This window comes from Aethalodelphis obliquidens, unplaced genomic scaffold (genome assembly GCF_003676395.1).
Source record: "Aethalodelphis obliquidens isolate GAN/ISIS:26980383/991018 unplaced genomic scaffold, ASM367639v1 scaffold119, whole genome shotgun sequence".
Lineage (NCBI taxonomy): Eukaryota > Metazoa > Chordata > Mammalia > Artiodactyla > Delphinidae > Aethalodelphis > Aethalodelphis obliquidens.
The window spans coordinates 1,037,355-1,057,504 of record NW_020838063.1 but is presented as its reverse complement, the minus strand read 5'-3'; the positions used below and the strand labels follow the sequence as shown (position 1 = coordinate 1,057,504).

General features: G+C 39.4%; 1 protein-coding gene across 1 annotated transcript in view; it reads right to left on the bottom strand.

Moving 5' to 3' along the window:
* ARHGEF9 (Cdc42 guanine nucleotide exchange factor 9) overlaps window positions 1-20,150 on the bottom strand; it is a 166,257-nt gene that overhangs the window by 33,258 nt on the left and 112,849 nt on the right. Inside the window, exon 6 of the mRNA XM_027098066.1 lies at window positions 8,762-8,893. Coding sequence (XP_026953867.1) covers window positions 8,762-8,893 — 132 coding nt within the window. The remainder of the gene's footprint in view (window positions 1-8,761; window positions 8,894-20,150) is intronic.

Here is a 20,150-nt window from a genome sequence, read left to right as displayed (position 1 = left end):
ATAAAAAAGCGAAAGTTTTCACAGCGATCTCCATCTCAACACTAAGACCCAGATCCACTCAACAACCAGCAAGTTACAGTGCTGGACACTCTATGCCAAACAACTAGTAAGACAGGAACACAACCCCACTCACTAGCAGAGAGGCTGCCTAAAATCATAGTTAGGTCACAGACACCAAAAATCACACCATTGGACGTGGTCTTGCCCACCAGAAAGACAAGATACAGTCTCACCCACCACAAGACATGCACCAGTCCCCTACACCAGGAATCCTACACAACCCACTCAAGCAAACTTACTCACTGAGGGCAGACACCAAAAACAACAGGAACTACGAAACTGCAGCATGCAAAAAAGAGACCCCAAACACACTAAGTTAAGCAAAATGAGAAGACAGAGAAATACACAGCAGATGAAGGAGCAAAGTAAAACCTCACCAGACCAAAAAATGAAGAGGAAATAGGCAGTCTACCTGAAAAAGAATTCAGAGTAATGATAGTAAAGATGATCCAAAAGCTTGAAAATAAAATGGAAAAAATACAAGAAATGTTTACCAAGGACCTAGAAGAACTAAAGAGCTAAAAAACAATGATGAACAACACAATAAATGAAATTAAAAATCCTCTAGAAGGAATGAATAGCAGAATAATTGAGGTAGAAGAACGGATAAGTGACCTGGAAGATAAAAGAGTGGAAATAACTACTGCAGAGCAGAATAAAGAAAAAAGAATGAAAAGAATTGAGGACAGGGAACATATGTATATGTATAGCCGATTCACTTTGTTATAAAGCAGAAACTAACACACCACTGTAAAGCAAATATACTCCAATAAAGATGTAAAAAAAAAAAAAAAGAATTGAGGACAGTCTCAGAGACCTCTGAGACAACATTATCACACCAACTTTTGTATTACAGGGGTCTCAGAAGAAGAGAAAAAGAACGGGACTGAGAAAATATGTGAAGAGATTATAGTTGAAAACTTCCCTAATATGGAAAAGGAAATAGTCAGTCAAGTCCAGGAAATGCATAGAGTCCCATACAGGGTAAATTCAAGAAGAAACACAGCAAGACACATATTAATCAAACTAACGAAAATTAAATACAAAGAAAATATATTAAGATCAGCAAGGGAAAAACAACAAATAACATACAAGGAAACCCCCATAACGTTAACAGCTGATCATTCAGCAGAAACTCTGCAAGCCAGAAGGGAGTTGCAGGACATATTTAATAAATTGATGAAAGAGAAAAACCTACAATCAAGATTACTCTACCCACCAAGGATCTCATTCAGATTCAATGGAGAAATTAAAAACTTTACAGAGAGGCAAAAGTGAAGAGAATTCTTCACTAAACCAGCTTTACAAAAATGCTAAAGGAACTTCTCTAGGCAGGAAACACAAAAGAAGGAAAACACTTACAATAACAAAGCCAAAACAATTAAGAAAATGGTAATAGGAGGATACATATAGATAACTACCTTAAATGTACAAGGATTAAATGCTCCAAGGAAAAGACATAGAGTGGATGAATGGATACAAAAACAAGACCCGTATATATGCTGTCTACAAGACACCCACTTCAGACCTAGGGACACATACACACTGAAAGTGAGGGGATGGAAAAAGATATTCCATGCAAATGCAAATCAAAACAAAGCTGAAGTAGCAATTCTCATATAAGACAAAATAGACTTTAAAATAAAGACTATTACAAGAAACAAGGACACTACATAATGATCAAGGCATTAATCCAAGAAGAAGATATAGCAATTGTAAATACATATGCAGCAAATATAGGAGCACCTCAATACATAAGGCAAATGCTAACAGCCTTAAAAATGGAAACCGACAGTAACACAGTTATAGTGGGGGACTTTAACACCCCACTTTCACCAATGGTCAGATCATGCAAAATGAAAATAAATAAGGAAACACAGCTTTAAATGATACATTAAACAAGATGGACTTAAATTATATTTATAGGACATTCCATCCAAAAACAACAAAACACACTTTCTTCTCAAGTGCTCGTGGAATATTCTCCAGGATAGATCATACCGTGGGTCACAAATCAAGCCTTGATAAATTTCAGAATATTGAAACCGTATCAAGTATCTTTTCCAACCACAATGCTATGAGACTAGATATTAATTACAGGAAAAAATCTGTAAAAAATATAAACACATGGAGGCTAAACAATACACTACTAAATAACCAAGAGATCACTGAAGAAATCAAAGAGGAAATCAAAAAATACTTAGAAAAAAATGACAATGAAAACATGATGACCCAAAACCTTTGGGATGCAGCAAAAGCAGTCTGAAGAGGGAAGTTTATAGCAATATAATCCTACCTCAAGAAACAAGAAAAAAATCCTCAACAAAACACAAGCAAACAGAATCCAAGAGCACATTAAAGGGACCATACACCATGATCAATGGGGTTCATCTCAGGAATGCAAGGATTCTTCAATATATGCAGATCAATCAATGTGATACACAATATTAAAGAACTGAAGGATAAAAACCATATGATCATCTCAATACATGCAGAAAAAGCTTTTCAGAAATTTCAACACCCATTTATGATAAAAACACTCCAGAAAGTAGGCATAAAGGGAACTTACCTCAACATATAAAGGCCATATATGAAAAACCCACAGCCAGCATCGTTCTCAATGGTAAAAAACTGAAACCATTTCCACTAAGATCAGGAACAAGACAAGGTTGCCCACTCTCACCACTATTATGCAACACAGTATTGGAAGTTTTAGCCACAGCAATCAGTGAAAAAAAAGAAATAAAAGGAATCCAAATCAGAAAAAGAAGAACTAAAACTGTCACTGTTTGCACATGACATGATACTATACATAGAGAATCCTAAAGATGCTACCAGAAAACTACTAGAGCTAGTCAATGAATTTAGTAAAGTAGCAGGATACAATATATATGCACAGTAATCACTTGCATTCCTAGACACTAATGATGAAAAATCTGAAAGAGAAAATAAGGAAACACTCTCATTTCCCACTGCAACAAAACGAATAAAATACCTAGGAATAAGCCTAACTAAGGAGACAAAAGACATGTATGAAGAAAACTATAAGACACTGATGAAATAAATTAAAGATGATACAAACAGATGGAGAGATATACCGTGTTCTTGGATTGGAAGAATCAAAATTGTGAAAACGACTATACTACCCAAAGCAATCTACAGTTTCAATGCAATCCCTATCAAACGACCTATGACATTTTTCACAGAACTGGAACAAAAAATTTCTCAATTTGTATGGAAACACAAAAGACCCCGAATAGCCAAAGCAATCTTGAGAAAGAAAAACAGTGCTGGAAGAATCAGGCTCCCTGGCTTCAGACTATACTACAAAGCTACAGTAATCAAGACAGTATGGTACTGGCACAAAAACAGAAAGATAGATCCATGAAACAGGATAGAAATCCCAGAGATAAACCCACGCACATATGGTCACCTCACATTTGATAAAGGAGGCAAGAATATACAATGGAGAAAAGACAGCCTCTTCAATAAGTCGTGCTGGGAAAACTGGACAGCTACATATAAAATAATGAAATTCGAACACTCCCTAACACCATGCACAAAAATAAACACTAAATGGATTAAAGACCTAAATGTAAGAGCAGACACTATAAAACACTTAGAGGAAAACATAGGCAGAACACTCTATGACATAAATCACAGCAACATCCTTTTTGACCCACCTCCTTGAGAAATAGAAATAAAAATAAACAAGTGGGACCTAATGAATCTTAAAAGCTTTGCACAGCAAAGGAAACCATAAACAACATGAAAAGACAACCCTCAGAATGGGAGAAAATATTTGCAAATGAAGCAACTGACAAAGGATTAACCTCCAAAATATACAAGCTACTCATGCATCTCAATATCAAAAAACAACCCAATCCAAAAATGGGCAGAAGACCTAACTAGACATTTCTCCAAAGAAGATATACAGATTGCCAACAAACATATGAAAGGATGCTCAACATCACTAATCGTTAGAGAAATGCAAATCAAAAGTACAGTGAGATATCACCTCACACCCGTCAGAATGGCCATCATCAAAAAATCTACAAACAATAAATGCTAGAGAGGATGTGGAGAAAAGGCAACCCTCTTGCACTGTTTGTGGCACTGTAAATTGATACAACCACTATGGAGAACAGTATGGAGGTTCCTTAAAAAACTGAAAATATTACTACCATATGACCCAGCTATCCCACTACTGGGCATATACTCTGAGAGAACCATAATTCAAAAAGGGTCATGTAGTACAATTCTCATTGCCGCACTATTTACAATAGCCCGGACATGGAAGCAACGTAAGTGTCCATCGACAGATGAATGGATAAAGAAGATGTGGCACATATATACAATGGCATATTACTCAGCAATAGAAAGAAACAAAATCGAGTTATTTGCGGTGAGGTGGATGGACTTAGGGACTGTCATACAGAGTGAAGTAAGTCAGAAAGAGGCAAACAAATACCGTAGGCTAACACATATATGTGGAAAAAAAAAAAATTCGGTTCTGAAGAACTTAGGGGCAGGACAGGAATAAAGACGCAGACATAGAGAATGGAATTAAGGACACGGGGAGTGGGAAAGGTAAGTTGGGACGAAGTGAGGGAGTAGCATTGACATATATACATTACCAAATGTAAAATAGATAGCTAGTGAGAAGCAGCTGCATTGCACAGGGAGATCAGCTTGGTGTTTTGTGTCCCCCTAGAAGGGTGGGATAGGGAGGGTGGGAGGCAGACACAAGAGGGAGGCCATATGGGGATATATGTATACATATAGCTGATTCACTTTGTTATACAGCAGAAACTGACACACCATTGTAAAGCATTTATACTCCAATAAAGATGTTAAAAAGTATCTATTATAGAATTCTGACAAGCTCAATGACAATAATGACATAGAGGTTACTAATGAAGAATTTGGAGTCAGCTTGCCTGGATGCAATTCCTGGCTCCATTGCTCACTAGACATAATATCACCTTGGGCAAATTATATAACTTCTCTGTACCTCACTTTACATATATTTAAAATGGGAAAAATAATAGTACCTACGTCATGGGTTTGTTGTAAGGATTAAATTGAGTTAATGAATGTAAAGGCCTTAGAACAGAATCATAGAGGTGCACAGTAAATGTTGATTCATTATTATTTTATTGTCAATCTGTATTTCCTAGAATCTTTTATATTTTGAAAACTGGTACATTTTCCCATCTATAGTGTTGTCATAGATCTCCTGTAACTCGTTACTCCGTTGAGTTTACCTACAGCAATTCTGCTGAGGACATCTGAGTATTATTTCATTGCCCAGTGATGTATGTATTTTTAAATTACATTACACTTAAATTCCATTAGTCTACAAGCTCTAAGAAGGCAGAGCTGACTGGCACAGAGCAGGGGTTCAATAATTATAGCATGAAAGAATGAATTCAGAGCACTGAAGTGCTTTCTTACAACCTCAGATACCTTAGGTTTAAATTCCCCCTCAACAGGTTTATGCTCTTTTTCCCTTGACAGAGGTTTTAAGTTCCTGTGTTAATAGGAAATTATTTGTCCCTAGAAGGGAGTTGCCAGACTACAGTCTCTTTTTCCCTTGACAGAGAGGTTTTAAGTTCCTGTGTTAATAGTAAATTATTTGTCCCTTGAAGAGAGTTGCCAGACTACAGACTATCACTTCTTTTTTCTTCTTTTTTTTGAAAAGATCTTTTTAAATCATTGATATTGTCTTAGAATCTTTAAAAACTAACTTTGACTCATTGTAAGATTCATGAAACTAATCTTTGTCACTCCTATTAAATATCCTATACATATAAAATATTACATATGAATATCCACTTGCTACAGGCCCATGTTTTGTCCTCCTTTTTATATATGAACTCATCAGAAAGCTTTATGCAGCCACATTTGATTACGTAGCTTTCTTGTCCCCTTTCTTCCCTGTAAAAAGGATTACTGTGCTTTGGAGCCTCCTTTTTAACTCTGTGCCTGAGGTGAGTGTCTTACTCGCCCAGCTCTAGTCCTGGCCCTTTTCCTCTGTAGATTTCCTTTGCCAAAGGATTCTTCATATCCAGGAAGATTTATCCATTTCTTCCAGCTCTACCTCAAGAGGAAAGGCTTTTATAGCAATGGCAAGAGGTCCCTCAACCATCCAGCAGACCAAAGACCTTGTCTCTTTCTATACCTTATTTTGGTGCCATGGTCATTTCTCAAACGTTTACTCCCAGGGCTTCCCTGGTGGTTGAGAGTCCACCTGTCGATGCAGGGGACACGGGTTCGTGCCCCGGTCCAGGAAAATCCCACATGCCGCGGAGCGGCTAGGACCGTGAGCAATGGTCGCTGAGCCTGCGCGTCCAGAGCCTGTGCTCTGCAACGGGAGAGGTCACAACAGTGGGAGGCCCGCGTACCGAAAAAAAAAAATTTACTCCCTATTGCTGAATAGAAAGGCCTATTGCAGGTACCAAATAGAAATCCTCAACCATAGCCTCAACACAAACATCAGATTTAGTTTTAATAGGCTTTGAAAAATCAAACTGTAGCTTCTCATGCTCTGAGAAACCAGAGTCAAGAAGGCCCAGGTATATGGATAGCTTTTTTCTGGAAGGGGAGGCCATGGTTCTTGCTAGAACAAGAAGGCTCCCATTGGAAGAAAGCTATGCTAGCTTCAAGGTTTCTCTTGTTTTTGTCATCCTTTTTGCCTGCTACACCCTGCCCGCTTGGCTGGCTTGGCTTCTGGTTTCTCCTTAATCACTGGCTTCTACTAGCTGGCCTGGAGCTGACTCTCATTTCATTTTAGTTTTCTGCTGTCCCCTGGCTCCTAAAATTAGCTCACTGTCCATGTTGTTTCTTCCCTTTATTTCTAGCCTTTGCCTCACTATTTTGTGTTCTGGCTCCTGGCCGTGTCTCCTATAGCTACTACTTTGCAGAGCTGAGTTTCACATTTTCCTTAAAGTAATCTCAGCCTTGGCTGACAGATGCTTAAATTAACAGGGTGTGAGTGGTGGGCAACGCTAAAATAAACCAGCTTCCTAATCTCTTTTCTGTGTCTCTCTACAACTGGTTGTTCTGAGTGTAAGCATGGCTCAGTGGGAAGAATGAGCACATGCCTATTGGTGACATGACTGATATGCTGAGAATTTCCTTGGCTACATAAGTTAACCCTCAAAAATCCTGCCTCCTGATTTGATGGACGTCTAAGGAAGAGTTGGGGGTAGATAATAAGAAGGCTGGGTGTTTGGCCAATTTCCAGATTCATAAAAGTTCTCTCTTCCAGGGCCAGGTCCAGACCAAGGCAGTAATTTTCTCCATTAACTAGTGAGCTATCAGTTCTAGAGCTGGCACTTAAAGCTTATTCTCAAATATTGAGGCAGTTTGACTTGAAACTCAATTTGTTCCCTCAATCCACTGTCAAAGGCAAATAGCCAGAGATTTAATGCAAGATGTGGTATACACAGAGAACAGGGGGCTTAAAAACAAATGTGTGGTTCCTGTTCCACGCTGGAAAAGATGACAGTGTTTAACCTGGTGCTTCATGATTTAGTATTCCCTTTCAGAGGTATTTGCTACTTGGTGAGGAAGAGAACAAAGGGAATGGCTTATGGAGAAAGAGCCAAGGGTAGGATGGTGAATTTAAAAAGTCACTTTAGGGCTTCCCTGGTGGCGCAGTGGTTGGGAGTCCGCCTGCAGATGCGGGGACGCGCATTCGTGCCCTGGTCCGGGAAGATCCCACATGCTGCGGAGCGGCTGTGATCCATGGCCGCTGAGCCTGCTGAGCCTGCGCGTCCGGAGCCTGTGCTCCGCAACAGGAGAGGCCACGACAGTGAGAGGCCCGCATACCGCAAAATAAATAAATAAATAAAAAGTCACTTTAAGCATTCTTTGGTTTTCCCCTCCTCTTTTACTTTCCCTGGTCCCAAATTCTCCCCAGCCAGTCCCTGGAACTAAAAGTGATCTGAACTCCCTATCCTAAGGGAGGAGGTGGAGGAAACAGTATCCCATCAGGAGGAATCAGGCTGAGAACATATGCCATCCTCCTGCCTGCCAAGGAGAAGATACCAAGAAACAAACACTCATGCTGAGTTAATCACAAGAGCAAGACCTTTTCTCAAATGGATTACAGAGAAGGGAGGGTAAAGAAGAGCACAGCTGAGAGTTATAGGGATGTGACACAACTTGTATAGGAAATGGGTAGGGGAACAGGGAAAATTCCTGTATCACAAAGGTAAGGCACCTTACCTGTAAGAGTAAAGTAGGAGGTCCCTTGTTGGTTCCTAGGGCAGTAAGGGGCCAGATGGTCAAAGCCATTAGAGTAGAAATGAGGGGAGGTGCTCAGGGAAGCCACTTATTCACCAACTGGGATAGAAATATTTCAATATTTTTCACAACTGGTGCAAATCAGCAGGCTATCAGCTCTGGGTCGAAAAGAGTGAGAAAGATCGCCATGAAGGGCAGGAGGGAAAAGTGTATAAAAGATACCAACACAAACTTTACCAATTTCAGAATTTCACTGCCCATAAGCCAGCCCTGCTTGTGATATTCATGCCATACCAGTGATCCTGATATGGAATTGCTGCCAATATATTGTCTTGTTTTTGCCCAGCAGGGTTAGCCCACTTTGTTGGGAACTGGGGATGATGGAGAGGAAGGGTGTGGTGCCCCCTGGGGTGCCCATATCCCTCAGGGAAGAAAGGGGTGGGGTTACCTTCTTGCAGAGGACCATCTGGTGGTCAAACAGGAAGAAGACCCGTTGCTGGTTGCGGCCGTAGGGCTGGTAGATCCACGCCATCTCCCCAGTGTAGATCAGCTCCGAGCTCCTGTCTAGGATGTCCTCGCCCTGGGAAGGACATGTGATAGTGAGAGGCAGCCAGGCAGGAGGGATGGCCCCTTCACTTGCCTGGAGGCACCTAGAGCTCGGCATAGGCTGGGACAGGAGGAGGACAGAAAGGGCCCGGTGAGGAAGAAAGGATGGAGGGAGGGACCTCTGGGAATCTCTGAAAGGCTCCATGAGCTATAAAGACCCATACTCTTGTTTACCCTGAGGCCAAATGAGCCCCACTACCCAGGACTGCTATAGTCCTTCTTTGCCAGTTGCTCTCTGGCCCTAGAGGCACCAGCTGCCATGAGGTGTCTGTCTATCTGTCTCTCTCTCTCTTATTCTCCCTCTCTCTTTTTCTCTAAATCTCTCTTTCTGCCCCGATCTTTCATCCTAGTTCTAGACTTTTAGTCTCTTTCTTGTACCTGAAGAGTAAAGCCTGAGCAGGTGCTAGAAGTCTCTCTGCTTCCCAGACAAGTAAAACAAGACAGGGAAGGACAAGAAGGAGATGATGTTTGAAGGAGAGAAAGAGAATCCATTCACCCTCTCAAAATTGTTTTTCCTTCCTTTCTCAGTTCATTAAAATCACTGATTAAACAGGAAATTTCATCACCTTGGTCTGTTATCCAGAAAGCCTGAATAACTTGCTTATATTTCTTGCTATGTAGAATCAGACACACACACCAAAAACACCGAACATCTAGCTAATTCTATTCTACAGAGTTTCCAAGGGCCTCTTATTTATGGGAACTCTGATATGTGGGGGTCTATGTCAGATGCCAAGCCAGACTTGGCCCTGTTATCGAGGAGCTTACATGTCAGCAAAGGAGTCTAATATAGGTATGCTCAGAACTCATGGAATGCAAGGCAAACCATGGGGACAAAAAGAAGTGGCCCCCTGACTCAGGAGAATTAATACTTATTGAGCACCTACAGGGATCAGACATTGTGCTACATACTATCACTCTGTCTCTTCTGAGCATCACAGTAGCCCTGGGAGGTAGATAGTCTTGCTGTCATCTTTATAGTCTGAGGTACAAAGAAGTCAAGTGATCAGCCACAGTCACCCAGCTAGTTAGCCAAAGATCCACAATCCAACCACAAGTCTGCAGCTCCAGAGAGTGTGCTCACTTTTGCCACTACGTTATACTGTCTCTAGGCCAAAAAGTCACTGGAGAGTCAGTCCCTTCCTCTCTCTGGGTATCAGTTTTCCAGTTGTTAAATGAGGTATGTGAGGATGATCTCTAAGGTCTTAGCACTGATACTCTGATGCTAAGGTCTCAGCCTTGTACTGAAAAGCTTCAAGTCAACTTTAGAGATGGGGGTTCCCGCATCTCCCCAGAAACAATCAGAGGTAAACAGTCTAGGCAGGGCAGTGGCCCAAAGAGAAGGGTATCAGGAAATTGTATTCTTGAGCATATCACTTTTTTTTCAGTCTAAGGGATGGAAAGAAAAAGGGGAGCTCAATGGAAATATTTTCTAATAATACAACCTCAAAAAGAAAGCTCAACTTGAGGACACAGGGAGGGGGAAGGGTAAGCTGGGATGAAGTGAGAGAGTGGCATGGACATATATACTCTACCAAATGTAAAATAGCTAGTGGGAAGCAGTCACATAGCACAGGGAGATCAGCTTGGTGCTTTATGACCACCTAGAGGGGTGGGATAGGGAGGGTGGGAGGGAGATGCAAGAGGGAGGAGATATGGGGACATATGTATATGTATAGCTGATTCACTTTGTTATAAAGCAGAAACTAACACACCACTGTAAAGCAATTATACTCCAATAAAGATGTTAAAAAAAAAAAAAAAAAGAAAGCTCAGAGATACTAGTGTGACTCCAGACTACACCTCAGGGGTTCCCTGGAACTTTGGTAAACACTCCTCCTTGAGGGGCCCACATACTAGCACAGAACTTCTGGAGGCCCAGTGCTAGGAGAAGAATCCCTCAGAGTGTGGGGGTCATGCAAGGTTTTCCTGTTGGAGGGATGGGAAGCTGAACATGGTACCAGTCGGCCATGCCCCACCTTGAGGCAGGCCAGGAAGATGTACTATAGTCCATTTTGAATATGTATGAAGTGAAAGAACGCTATAAAAGGGGCCAATGCTATACAAAGATGGCCAGTATGACTTTTAAAGGCACAACTTGCTAAGCTGAGAATGATCAGACCAGGAGGACTACTCAGTGGCATCTGGTCTACACACTGCACCAGCTAGGAGCAACCCAATTCTATCAATTCTGTTTTAAGTACTTGCCATAAAATGCCACTTGATGCCACTCTACCAAGAAAAAAAAAAAACTTGAAAAAATACACCTCTATGCTCACCAAGGTGATTGTTGTCAGTTAACTCATCTTCTCTGTTCCTCAGTTTCCTCATCTTTAAAATGATGATAACATTACCAACCTCATTTGGCTGTGGTAAGGATTATATAAGTTAACATATATAAAGTGTTTACAAAAGTACACATCACACTGTAAGCTCCATATAGTGATAGTTATTACCTTGATTATTACTGTGTACCCTAAATCCTGTGCCACATATTCCTATTAATACTCACAACCCAATAAGGGATGTAGTGCTATTTGTCCCCAAACCAGTGTCAGAGAAATTGGAAGTAATATGCCGAAAGTGGCAGAATCCAAGAGAGAGTTGCTCAAAAGTCCATGCTCTAAACCATCAAACCACAGCAAAATAATGATCCCTTAATGGAAAAAGCAGCTGCTTTGGAAATTTCTAAGGTAAGAACCTCAAAGACTTCAGTTCTGGGCCCAGTGCTGCCGTCAACTCATTTCCTTCAGAAGTAGCTTAATCACAATCTGTTTCCTCATTTAGACAATGGGGCTAATTCAAAGGTTCCTGTTTGACTCAAATCACATGGCTGCTTGAGAACATGAAATAAGCTCATGTAAGGTAGAGGGACCTCTCAGAGTTTAGAGCAATCAGACTTTGCCCTCTCTGCCCCACTGCACTACACAGTTCTTTGCCTTGACCCCTCAAGTGCAATCTCTTCCCACCTCCCACTCCTCCACATGCCTTCTGTTCTCTTCCATTCTTCCAGAATTTTGCTCACATTGTTTTCTCTGCCTGGAACATACTTGCCCTCACTGGATAGTCAAGGCTACATCTCATTCATTTCAATATCCCAATGCCCAGCACCTCATTCTAATTATAGGCTGATTATCTGATGTAGGGTTGTGCCCTGAGCACATCAAGGGAGAGGACAAAGGAAATGCTACCCTTCTCAGAGTTTATATTCAATTCTGCCTGCTAGGAGGAAAGCAGGGAAATAACAAATCTATCCCTCCACATTTGATCTCCTGGTCCAAAGAGTATGCCTCATCAAGCCATTTAGCTTTAAAAAGATGTTTTTGCTGCTGTCATCACGTTGGGCTTTTGTGTTTTCTCCAACTTCTTTGGATTCAAACGTCCAATGGTAAACTGGAACATGCTATTGAGTATTATACAACCAGGCTATGGGGGAAGGGTGCTATGAGGAGGAAATCACAACAACACACAATCAAGTTCTCAAATATGAGCTGCAAACTTGGGATCCTGGTAAAAATCTCCAGAAAAAAAAAAAAAGATATAAAAGAAGCTGTCAGGGTTACAGCTACATGTAAAAGAATGAAATTAGAACACTTCCTAACACCATACACAACAATAAACTCAAAATGGATTAAAGACCTAAATGTAAGGCCAGACACTATCAAACTCTTAGAGGAAAACATAGGCAGAACACTCTATGACATAAATCACAGCAAGATCCTTTTTGAACCACCTCCTACAGAAATGGAAATAAAAATAAACAAATGGGACCTAATGAAACTTAAAAGCTTTTGCACATCAAAGGATACCATAAACAAGAGGAAAAGACAACCCTCAGAATGGGAGAAAATATTTGCAAATGAAGCAACTGACAAAGGATCACTCTCCAAAACTTACAAGCAGCTCATGTAACTCAATAACAAAAAAACAAACAACCCAATTCAAAAATGGGCAGAAGACCTAAAGAGACATTTCTCCAAAGAAGATATACAGATTGCCAACAAACACATGAAAGAATACTCAACATCACTAATCATTACAGAAATGCAAATCAAAACTACAATAAGGTATCACCTCACACCAGTCAGAATGGCCATCATCAAAAAATCTACAAACAATAAATGCTGGAGAGGGTGTGGAGAAAAGGGAACCCTCTTGCACTGTTGGTGGGAATGTAAATTGATATAGCCACTATGGAGAACAGTATGCCGGTTCCTTATAAAACTAAAAATAGAACTACCATATGACACAGCAATCCCCCTACTGGGCATATACCCTGAGAAAACCATAATTCCAAAAGAGTCATGTACCACAATGTTCATTGCAGCAATATTTACAATAGCCAAGAAATGGAAGCAACCTAAGTGTCCATCAACAGATGAAGAATGGATGAAGAAGATGTGGCACATATATACAATGCAATATTACTCAGCTATAAGAAGAAATGAAATTGAATTATTTGTAGTGAGGTGGATGGACCTAGAGTCTGTCATACAGAGTGAAGTAAGTCAGAAAGAGAAAAATAAATTCCATATGCTAACACATATATATGGAATCTAAAAAAACCCAAAATGGTTCTGATGAACCTACGGGCAGGACAGGAATACAGAAGCAGATGTAGAGAATGGACTTGAGGACATAGGGAGGGGGAAGAGTAAGCTGGGACAAAGTGAGACAGTAGCACTAACATATATACACTCCCAAATGTAAAATAGATAGCTAGTGGAAAGCAGCTGCATCGTACAGGGAGATCAGCTCGGTGCTTTGTGACCACCTTGAAGCGAGGGATAGAGAGGGCGGTAGGGAGGCAAAAGAGGGTGGGGATATGTGGATATACGTATTCATAGAGCTGATTCACTTTGTTATACACAGAAACTAACACACCATTGTAAAGCAATTATACTCCAATAAATTTGTTTTAAAAAATCTTGCAAAAATAAAAAATAAAGAACAATTAAAGAATGGAAAAAAACAAAATAAGCTGTCAGGGATATGTTCCTTCCCCTTACCTTCAAGTGGATCTAATGCATGTGAAGGGTAGCAATGTGAGAGCATAAACAAACATCAGCATCAGAGAAATTAGAAATTTCCTAGAAACTGCAATTCGTGAGAACATGTTCTTCTTCCTGATGCTCCCCTAAGCTGATTGAAGGTACTTATTATTATTTAGAGGTATAGGTGGTACTTTCACTCATCCACTGATTTTTTAGAAGCCCTAGGGGGTAGGGCAGAGCATGGGGGACTCCATGAACTCTAGTACACATAGGCTGGCAGGGAGCAAGGATGGAAACTGGAGGTGGGCAAATAAATCCAAAATGTTCATTGAATAAGCTGAGGGCCGGTAACGTGTGGTTACAGTACAAGGTCTCCTGCTCTCTAGCAAAATGCTCTGATTTACTGAGCAGGCACCAATTGCCGGTGTGGTACTAACTCTCCACCCTCTTTCGTAATTCCTTTTCAAGGGAGATTAAGTTGTGAAGGTTTCTTCTATGATTCTTGTTTTTTCTTTAAATTAATTTATGTTTTTAAACATCTTTATTGGAGTATAATTCCTTTACAATGGTGTGTTAGTTTCTGCTGTATAACAAAGTGAATTAGCAATACATATATATATATATATATATATATATATATATATATATATATATATATATATATATATCCCCATATCTCCTCCCTCTTGCGTCTGGCTCCCACTCTCCCTATCCGACCCCTCTAGGTGGTCACAAAGCACCGAGCTGATCTCCCTGTGCCATGTGGCCACTTCCCACTAACAATCTACTTTATATTTGGTAGTGTATATATGTAAATGCCACTCTCTCACTTCGTCCCAGCTTACCCATCCCCCTTCCCGTGTCCTCAGTCCATTTTCTACATCTGCGTCTTTATTCCTGACCTGTCCCTAGGTTCGTCAGAACAACTTTTCTTCTTATTTTTGGTTTCCATACATATGTGCTAGCATACAGTATTTGTTTTTCTCTTTCTGAGTTACTTCACTCTGTATGACAGACTCTAGGTCCATCCACCTCACTACAAATAACTCAATTTCATTTCTTTTTATGGCTGAGTAATATTCCATTGTATATATGTACCACATCTTCTTTATCCATTCATCTGTTGATGGACACTTAGGTTGCTTCCATGTCCTGGCTATTGTAAATAGAGCTGCAATGAACATTGTGGTACATGACTCTTTTGGAATTATGGTTTTCTTAGGGTACATGCCCAGTAGTGGGATTGCTGTATCATAAGGCAGTTCTCTTCTTAGTTTTTTAAGGAACCTCCATACTGTTATCCATAGTGGCTGTATCAATTTACATTCCCACCAACAGTGCAAGAGGGTTCCCTTTTCTCCACACCCTCTCCAGCATTTATTGTTTGTAGATTTTTTGATGATGGCCATTCTGACTGGTGTGAGGTGATACCTCATTGTAGTTTTGATTTGCATTTCTGTAATGATTAGTGATGTTGAGCATTCTTTCATATGTTTGTTGGCAATCTGTATATCTTCTTTGCAGAAATGTCTATTTAGGTCTTCTGCCTATTCTTGGATAGGGTTGTTTGTTTTTTTGATGTTGAGCTGCATGTGCTGCTTGTAAATTTTGGAGGTTAATTCTTTGTCAGTTGCTTCATTTGCAAATATTTTCTCCCATTCTGAGGGTTGTCTTTTCCTCTTGTTTATGGTATCCTTTGATGTGCAAAAGCTTTTAAGTTTCACTAGGTCCCATTTGTTTATTTATTTTTTATTTCCATTTCTGTAGGAGGTGGCTCAAAAAGGATCTTGCTGTGATTTATGTCATAGAGTGTTCTGCCTATGTTTTCCTCTAAGAATTTTATAGTGTCTGCTCTTATATTTAGGTCTTTAATCCATTTTGAGTTTATTTTTGTGTATGGTGTTAGGGAGTGCTGTAATTTCATTCTTTTACATGTAGCTGTCCAGTTTTCCCAGCACCACTATTGAAGAGGCTGTCTTTTCTCCATTGTATATTCCTGCCTCCTTTATCAAAAATAAGGTGACCATAGGTGCATGGGTTTACCTCTGGCTTTCTATCCTGTTCTATTGAACTATATTTCTGTTTCTGTGCCAGTACTGTGCTGTCTTGATTAGTGTACCTTTGTAGTATTGTCTGAAGTCAAGGAGCCTGATTCCTCCAGCTTCGTTTTTCTTTCTCAAGATTGCTTTGGCTATTCAGGGTCTTTTGTGTTTCCATACAAAGTGAGATTTTTTTTGTCCTACTTCTGTGAAAAGTGCCACTGGTAGTTTCATAGGGATTGCATTGAATCTGTAGATTGCTTTGGGTAGTAGTCATTTTCACAGTATTGATTCTTCCAATCCAAGAACATTGTACATCTCTCCAACTGTTTGTATCATCTTTAATTTCTTTCATCAGTGTCTTATAGTTTTCTGCATACATGTCTTCTGTCTCCTTAGGTAGGTTTATTCCCAGGTATTTATTATTTTTGGTACTATGGTAAGTGGGAGTGTTTCCTCAATTTATCTTTCAGATTTTTCATCATAGTGTATAGGAATGCAAGAGATTTCTGTGCATTAATTTTGTATCCTGCTACTTTACCAAGTTCATTGATTAGCTCTAGTAGTTTTCTGGTAGCATCTTTAGGATTCTCTATGTATAGTATCATGTCATCTGCAAACAGTGACAGTTTTACTTCTTCTTTTCCGATTTGAATTCCTTTTATTTGTTTTTCTTCTGATTGCTGTGGCTAAAACTTCCAAAACTATGTTGAATAACAGTGGTGAGAGTGGAAAACTTTCTCTTGTTCCTGATCTTACAGGAAATGGTTTCAGTGTTTCACCATTGAGAACTATGTTGGCTGTGGGTTTGTCATATATGGCCTTTATTATGTTGAGGTAACTTCCCTATATGCCTACTTTCTGGAAGGTTTTTTATCATAAATGGGTGTTGAATTTTGTGAAAAGCTTTTTCTGCATCTATTGAGATGATCATATGGTTTTTCTCCTTCAAATTGTTAATACAGTTTATCACATTGATTGATTTGTGTATATTGAAGAATCCTTGCATTCCTGGGATAATGCCCACTTGATCATGGTGTATGAACTTTTTAATGTGCTGTTGGATTCTGCTTGCTAGTATTTTGTTGAGAATTTTTGCATATATATTCATCAGTGATATTGGCCTGAATTTTTATTCTTTGTGACATCTTTGTCTGGTTTTGGTATCAGGGTGACTTTGGGAGTGTTCCTCCATCTTCTATACTTTGGAAGAATTTGAAAAGGATAGGTTTTAGCTGTTCTCTAAATGTTTGATCAAATTTGCCTGTGAAGCCATCTGTTCCTGGGCTTTTGTTTGTTGGAAGATTTTTATTCACCATCTCAATTTTAGTGCTCGTGATTGGTCTGCTTATATTTTCAATTTCTTCCTGGTTCAGCCTCAGAAGGTTGCACTTGTCTAAGGAATTTTCCATATCTTCCTGGTTGTCCATTTTATTGGCATTTAGTGGCCTGCAGTAATCTCTCATGATCCTTTGCATTTCTGCAATGCCAGCTGTTACTTCTCCTTTTTCATTTGTAATTCTGTTGATTTGAGTCTTCTACCTTTTCTTCTTGATGAGTCTGGCTAATTGATTATCAATTTTGTTTATCTTCTGAAAGAACAAGCTTTTAGTTTTACTGATATTTGCTATCATTTCCTTCATTTCTTCTTCATTTATTTCTGACCTAATCTTTATGATTTCTTTACTTCTGCTATCTTTGGGTTATTTTTTTGTTTTTCTTTCTCTAATTGCTTTTTGTGTAAGGTTAGGTTGTTTATTTGAGATGATTCTTGTTTCTTGAGGTAGGATTGTATTGCTATAAACTTCCTTCTTAGAACTGCTTTTGCTGCATCCCAAGAGTTTTGGGTCATTGTGTTTTCATTGTCATCTGTTTCTAGGTATTTTTTGATATTGTCTTTGATTTCTTCAGTGATCTCTTGGTTATTTAGTAGTGTATTGTTTAGCCTCCATGTGTTTGTAGTTTTTATAGGTTTTTTTCCCTGTAATTGATATCTAATCTCATAGCATTGTGGTTGGAAAAGATACTTGATGCAATTTCAATTTTCTTAACTTATCAAGGGTTGATTTGTGACCCAAGATATGATCTATCCTGGAAAATGTTCCATGAGCTCTTGATAAGAAACTGTATTCTGTTGTTTTTCATTGGAATGTCCTATAAATATCAGTTAAGTCCGTCTTGTTTAGAATATCATTTAAAGTTTGTGTTTCCCTATTAATTTTCATTTTGGATGATATGTCCGTTGGTGAAAGTGGGGTGTTAAAGTCCCCTACTATGATTGTGTTACTGTCGATTTCCGGTTTTATGGCTGTTAGCATTTGCCTTATGTATTGAGGTGCTCCTATGTTGGGTGCATCAATATTTACAGTTGTTATACCTTCTTTTTGGAATGATCCAATGATCATTATGTAGTGTCCTTCTTTGTCTCTTGTAATAGTCTTTATTTTAAAGTCTATTGTGTCTGATATGAGAATTACTACTCCAGCTTTCTTTTAATTTCCATTTACATGGAATATTTTTTTCCATCCCCTCACTTATTGTCTGTATGAGTCCCTAGGTCTGATGTAGGTCTCTTGTAGACAGCGTATATACGGGTCTTATTTTTGTATCCATTCAGCCAGTCTATGTGTTCTGTTTGGAACATTTAATGCATTTACATTTAAGGTAGTTATCGATATGTATGTTCCTAATAACATTTTCCTAATTGTTTGGGGTTCGTTATTGTATATTTTTCCCTTCTCCTGTGTTTCCTGCATAGAGAATTTCCTTCAGCATTTGTTGTAAATCCAGTTTGCTGGTTCTGAATTCTCTTAAGTTTTGCTTGTCTGTAAAGTTTTTAATTTCTCCTTCAAATCTGAGTGATATCCTTGCTGTGTAATCTTGGTTGTAGGTTTTTCCCTTTCATCACTTTAAATATGTCCTGCCACTCCCTTCTGGCTTGCAGAGTTTCTGCTGAAAGATCAGCTGTTAACTTTATGGGGATTCCCTTGTATGTTATTTGTTGCTTTTGCCTTGCTGCTTTTAATATTTTTCCCTGTATTTAATTTTTGATAGTTTGATTAATATGTGTGTTGGCATGTTTTTCCTTGAATTTATCCTGTATTGGACTCTATGTGCTTCCTGGACTTGATTGACTATTTCCTTTCCCATATTAGGGAAGTTTTCAACTATAATCTCTTCAAAAATTTTCTTAGTCCTGTTCTTTTTCTCTTCTTCTTCTGTGACCCCTATAATTTGAATGTTGGTGCGGTAATGTTGTCCCAGAGGTCTCTGAGACTGTCCTCAGTTCTTTTCATTCTTTTTTCTTTATTCTGCTCTGCAGTAGTTATTTCCACTCTTTCACCTTCCACATCATTTATCCATTCTTCTGCCTCAGTTATTCTGCTACTGATTCCTTCTAGAGAATATTTTTATTTAGTTTATTGTGTTTCTCATCATTGTTTGCTCTTCAGTTCTTCTAGGTTCTTGTTAAATGTTTCTTGTATTTTCTCCATTCCTTTTTCAAGATTTTGGATCATCTTTACTATCATTATGATGAATTCTTTTTCAGCTAGGTTGCCTATTTCCTCTTCATTTGTTTGGTGTGGTGGGTTTTTACGTTGCTCCTTTGTCTGCTGTGTTTTTCCCTGTGTTTTCATTTTGCTTAACTTACTGTGTTTGGGGTCTCCTTTTTGCAGGCTGGAGGTTCGTAGTTCCCACTGTTTTTGTTGTCTGTGCCCAGTGGTTAAGGTTGGTTCAGTGGGTTGTTTCGGCTTCCTGGTAAGGGTCTGGCACCTGTGTTCTGGTGGATGAGACTGGATCTTGTCTTTTGGTGGGCGGGACCATGTCCAGTGGTGGGTTTTGCGGTGTTTTGACATTTGCATGATATTAGGCAGCCTCTTTGCTATTGGGTGGGGTTGTGTTCCTGTCTTGCTAGTTTTTTGGCATAGGTTGTCCAGCACTGTAGCTTGCTGGTCATTGAGTGGAGCTGGGTCTTAGCATTGAGATGGAGATCTATGGGAGAGCTTTTGCTGTTTGATATTATGTGGAGCTAGGAGGTCTCTGGTGGACCAATGTCCTAAACTCAGCTCTCTCTACTCGGAGGTACAGGACTGACATGTGGCTGGAGTACCTAGACTGTTTCAGCCACACATCTAGAAGAAAAGGTAGAGAGAAAGAAAGAAAGAAAGAAAGAAAGAAAGAAAGAAAGAAAGAAAGA